This window comes from Manis pentadactyla, chromosome X (genome assembly GCF_030020395.1).
Source record: "Manis pentadactyla isolate mManPen7 chromosome X, mManPen7.hap1, whole genome shotgun sequence".
In the NCBI taxonomy this organism is placed as follows: domain Eukaryota; kingdom Metazoa; phylum Chordata; class Mammalia; order Pholidota; family Manidae; genus Manis; species Manis pentadactyla.
In genome coordinates, this window is record NC_080038.1 from 29,577,230 (window position 1) to 29,582,661 (window position 5,432).

The window sequence follows — 5,432 nt, forward strand, 5'->3', positions numbered from 1 at the left end:
ACATTCCAGATAAGGACGCAGAGTTGGGGCTGAAGGGACCACCCTCCCAGAACACAGGTGGCCCCACAGGGTCCACCCATGTTGTCACTCCTGGGAGGCCATGGCCTGACTGGTTATCCAGGAGAAAGGACCCCTCACTTCCTCCGCAGTGGTCACGGGGACGTGAGTGCTGGCTGTAAGGAGTGAACCACAGGTCAGAAGAGGAGGGCCGGGAACCGACATGCAGACGTTGTGGGAGGACTGAGGGGACTCCCACTCCCATACAGGTGGGAACTAGCATGCTCTGCTCTGCCTGTGCTTTGAGCCCTTGAGAGCCTGAGGCGGGAGTGGTCGTAATTCTCACACTCTCCCTTCATCTTCAGGGGGCTCAGGGAAGGAATGTGTTTGTCTCAGTGGCTGCCTCAGGTTCACTTAGGAGAAAGTGCACAGGGGGTTCCAGAGGCTAGGTAAAGACACAGAATTAGAACTGAGGTCCTCAGCCATCCTATGACGGAGGGACATGGCTCTTTTCATGTGAGGGAGCAACTGTGGGTCAGCAGAGGTGACGAGTCTCGCACTTGATCAAGTCCCAAGGCACAGACCTTGATCGAGTGGGGATTTGACCATCCCTCTGAGTAGAGGGGGGACCCTGTGATACCTGCCCTGGCCCTGTAGTCATTCCCTGGGACATCCCAGACAAGGATGGCCAGAAGTCCTAACAGTTCTCTTTTTGCTCTGGGGTCCTAGGGAGGTGGCAGTCTTGGTGTGAAGGGGCAGGTTCAGATGAGCGATGGATGGTGACTGGGCAGTGCTGGGTGTATGTGAAGACACAGGGTAGGGACTGAAAGGGATCCACGCCAGAGCACAGGGCCCTCAGGGAGCCGCAGTACCTTGATCAGCGCAGGGAACTCTGGACACAGGCCACAGGACAAGACCACTCTCTTCCTTGTTGGGGTTTCAAACAGGTGCCTCTGTCACCTGAGGTCAAGGAAGGAAGGAGTCCAGAGCCTGTCAGTAGTCAGGGTAAAGACCCTGAGTGAGGTCCCAAGGGTCCACCCACCCCACCAGAGAGTGAGCTGCACAGTGTCTCCCTCCTACTTGTAGACCAGGGAAGCCCCAGTGGAGTGGGGATCCCAGGGAATCCAGCCTTGACCTGTTGTCCATGCTGAGAGGCTCTGGGCAAGGCTGTCAGGTGGATGGGACCCATCCAGATCTCAGGAGGCAGAGGCATTATCTGTGCCTGGGACGTGTTAAGTCTGCCAGAGAAGAGACCCCAGGACTTGCCTGGACTTCAAGTAAGGCAGCTTGAGTGAGAACTGGGTTGGGGCAGGGGAGGGGGTGACCTCGGACACCAGTGCAGATGGTGGGCGGGGCATCTAGCTCCTGCTGTCAGTCCTGGGAAAGCCCCGGTAGTGTTTCTGGGGGAGGAACCTCCACACTTCCTCCTCAGTTGACTTCAGGAGATGTGACATTGGTCTTAGGGGGACAGCCTCCTGTTGGTGTGGGGAGAGTGGACCAGGCCCTAAGAATTGCCCAGGAAATGAACCTGAGTGAGGCCTGATGGGACCTCGCTCCTCAGGACAGCGATGGCTCTCCAGAGCCCCAACCCACCTGCCTGGCTGGAGATTGTGGAGAATTCCCAGCCTGGTTTGCCTGGCTGCACACTCGGAAGCATTCAGGCCTCCCCTCCATGCTCTTGGGGGATATGGCAACCGGGAGGTGAGGAGACCTGGGGGGCCCTGTGGCTGTATTGTCAGAGGTCCGTTGGGTGGCGGCTTAAGCAGAGCCACCGGCCACAGTTGCGTTTGCCAGCTGAGGCCATTCACCTCTGCCTTCCCTCTCTTCAGCAGTGATTCCTCATTGCCCTCCTTCCTGTCCACAGTCCTACCTGCTGCCACCCGCAAGAGCCGTCATGTCTCTGCATCAGAAGAATCCACAACGCTCTCGGCGTCAAAGCCTTCAGACCCGCAGCGAGACCCAGGGCCTGCAAGCTGCACAGACGTCCGAGGCACTGGTGAAGACCCGTGTGTCTTCGCCTCCTCTAATGCCTGGCAGTTCAAAGGGGGCTCCTGCTGCTGGTGTTGCCAGCACTCGTGAGGGTGCTCAGGGTTTCCTGTCATCTCCTGTTGCCATCACGGCCACCTCATCAAGCAGACTGGGTGTGCGCTCCAGTGGCTACAGGGAGGGGGAGAACACTGCCCAGGCTGCCCCAGAGCCCGCAGAATTGCCCTTAGATACTATAGATATGTTAGTGACTATTTTGGTGGGTTATATGCTGAAGAAGTATCGCATGAAAGAGACTGTAACAATGGAAGATATTTTCAAGGTTGTCTCCCCAGTATGCAATGAACACTTCCGTGTGATCTTTGCAAATGCCTGCCAGCGCCTGCACGTGGTCTTTGGCCTGGATATGAAGGCAGTGGATCCCCCCAACCACCGCTATGAGCTCGTCATCAGCCTGGGCCTCACATATGATGGGATGCTGTCTGGCCAAGAGCGCGTGCCCAAGACTGGCGTCCTGATCGTCGTCCTGGGTGTGATCCTCATGAAGGGCAATCGTGCTACCGAAAGGGAAGTCTGGCGAATTCTGAATGCGATGGGCATGCATGCCGGGAGAGTGAACCCCTTTTTCGGGGAGCCCCGGAAGCTCATCACCAACGATCTCGTGAAGGAAAAATACCTGGAGTACCGGCAGGTGGCCAACAGTGATCCTGCCCAATTTGAGTTCCTGTGGGGCCCGAGAGCCTATGCTGAAACCACCAAGATGAAAGTCTTGAAGTTCCTGGCCAGGGTTAATGGGGTTGAGCCGAGTGCTTTCCAATCTCAGTATGAGGATGCTCTGCAAGATGAGGAAAAGAGGGCCCGAGCCACCATGTCAGCCTCGGCTGCCTCCCTTCTGGGGCCCCTGATGGCTCTAGTGTCACGTCTAGTCATGCCTACTGTCCCTAATTATGCCTGAGGCAGGTTCCTCAGTTTGTTTTTCAAAGGCCATTTAGAGTTCAAAGAATTGAGGTCTGAGGTAGGGCTGAAAGGAGCACAGGATATGACTTTGTGTTCCTCCTTTATATGTGTAACGTGCAAATGTGTTCTTTTATTTGTGACATCTGTATTATTCAAATACCATTTCTTCAGTACAGATTCAGTTAACTTCAAAACCTCCAACTTTAGCCATGGTATTGGTCACACATTTAAGGCTACTATTATGAAAAGAGAGAGAAAAATACTGGAGAGAGGTTAAAATCTCAGCTTTCTCAGCTTTTTAAGTTCTTATTGCGTAAAATTAAAAGATACCTACATAGTTTTGCCGAGAATGTGTAAGAAATAAATGTACCTCAAGAATGTGTAAGAAATCAATCTCAATAAATGAGACCTCTTGTTTACTGAGTCATGCATTCCTGTCTGCTTTACCAACGTGCTCTTTCAAAAGTAATGTGCTCGTACTGGGAATGCCAGTAGGACTAAAGACTCAGGACCTGCCCGTCAATTTGAACATATAAGGGCAATAAGCCTTTAAGGACGATGGTGGGATCTTGTAATAACGGAGGGACAAGTGCGGTGAAGATGTGTGAGTAAGTAGAGATGGGCAGGCTATATGTAAATGCCAGCGTTTAACGCAGTCAGTCGTGACAGTCTGGCCTTTGGGAAACTTCAAGTCCTTTGGTGGGAGTCAATTTTACATTAAAGTGGATGGTGGGCCAGACAAGGCTGAGAGCATATCAGGAGCAGGCCCCAGACCCTCAGATGGTGTGTCTCCGAGTTGAAAATCTCAAGTCCGCAGGGGTAAACTGCCGTTGCAATTGTGAGTAAACCAGAGAGAAATTCTCCCATGGCACACGAATGGAAGGGATCCTGCATTCTTGTCCAAGTGCAGGTGAACACAGTGCATGAACTGGGTGTTTTAGATACCTCATCTCCAGGGAGTTGGTGAGAAGGTGATGATGAAGTTGGTGATACTCCCTGGAGAGCAGAGCCCAGGAAGCCACCGGGCTGGCCCTCGGCCTTGGCCTGGGACAGCCAGGGCCCACTGCAGTCAAAGGGAATTTAAGCTGTCCTCAGCACAACTTGGCAGATAATAAGCGAGGGTGAAGGAATTTTTGGTGGGGTGAAGTGAATGAGACGGGTTGGGGGAGGGTTGCATCGAAGGAATAGGGGAGGCAAGGTAATTTTCCCTCTACCCTTCTGGATTCGTGGCTGAATCCCCCTTGTACAAAGAAAGATTAGCAGAAGAAGAACATGTTCATATGTACCAGAGCCCCACAAAGAGGAGACTCAGAACAGTACCCGGAACAGGAAGCTTTTATCCCTTTTTGACAGAGAAACACTAAATTGATGACAAAGTGACAAGACAAAGGGGTTTGGACTAGGAGCAGTGACTGGTGACGAAGGAAGGAGGTTTGTTTATACAGCCTTCTTGGCCCTAACTTCCGTGTCTCTGGTGATTAGGGTACGTTTTACCCTCCTGGTACAGGGAGGGCACCTTTCCAATGGAAGACTTACCTCCCCCTTTCAGTGGGATAAAGGAGTATTAACGTGTCCCCGCACCAGCTATTTCTCAAGTACCTTTAATTCAAAATAACTAGTATGCCAATGTGTCGTATTTCAGGGTGGCATTCTGAACCCCTGCAAAGAGCAGTTGGGAGGGAGGTGAGGAGTTGGTCCCAGATGCAAATTCTAGCAAATTTGAATTACATTCACCTGGGGAAGACATTCCCACACCCAAACTGAATAACAAACTCTGAGGGGATCACTTCACAAAGTTTTATTTGCCTAGGAACAGTTTAGTTTGATTTAAAATACCCTGTATTTCCTGTAACACTTTATGCTTTCTGACAAAGCTTAGATTTAGCAAACACACACACACACACACACACACACACACACACACACACACACACACACAAACACACACACGACATACACACACCGGCGAGAATGGTAGGATTTGGGATGAACATAACCGTCACAATAACTCTCCTTCGTTAAAGTCCTAAGATCCGCCAGGCCCTGGGCCATATGTACTTCCTCTGCCTCTGGCAGTCCCAGAAGGCAGGACTTTTGAAACCGAATCCATGCGTGAAGATCCTCAGGCTCAAAGTGCTTGTGTACCTGATTTCACATGTCTAACATGTGACAGAGCTGGCATCAGACCTGTGAACTCATCTGGAACCCACTCTGTGCCCCTCTTCCCAGCCTGAACCAGACCTTCTGCCTCTTAGTGTATTTCTATTCTCACTACTCCTTAATGCCTCTCAGGACACAGAATGCAGGGTGTTACAGCCAGGAACTTAAAGCAGGGCTAAAGGAGGAAGGCAGACATGAGACGCACAATTGGGGGGCTGTCTGTGGGCTCCATTTACCTAGGGTCTTATATCCCTAGCCCCAGGGTTCCTTGAGGGCAGCCTCTGCCTAGGGGCTGGCATTTTTGCCAACCCCAGCTGTCTCTGCAATATGGC

The 5,432-nt window shown here is 52.0% G+C and overlaps 1 protein-coding gene across 1 annotated transcript; it reads left to right on the forward strand.

Moving 5' to 3' along the window:
- The first annotated feature begins 1,891 nt into the window (after positions 1-1,891).
- LOC130682006 (melanoma-associated antigen B16-like) lies at positions 1,892-2,938 on the forward strand. The gene has a single exon (XM_057496011.1). The coding sequence runs from the start codon at positions 1,892-1,894 to the stop codon at positions 2,936-2,938; it is 1,047 nt and encodes a 348-aa protein (XP_057351994.1).
- The last annotated feature ends 2,494 nt before the right edge of the window (positions 2,939-5,432 follow it).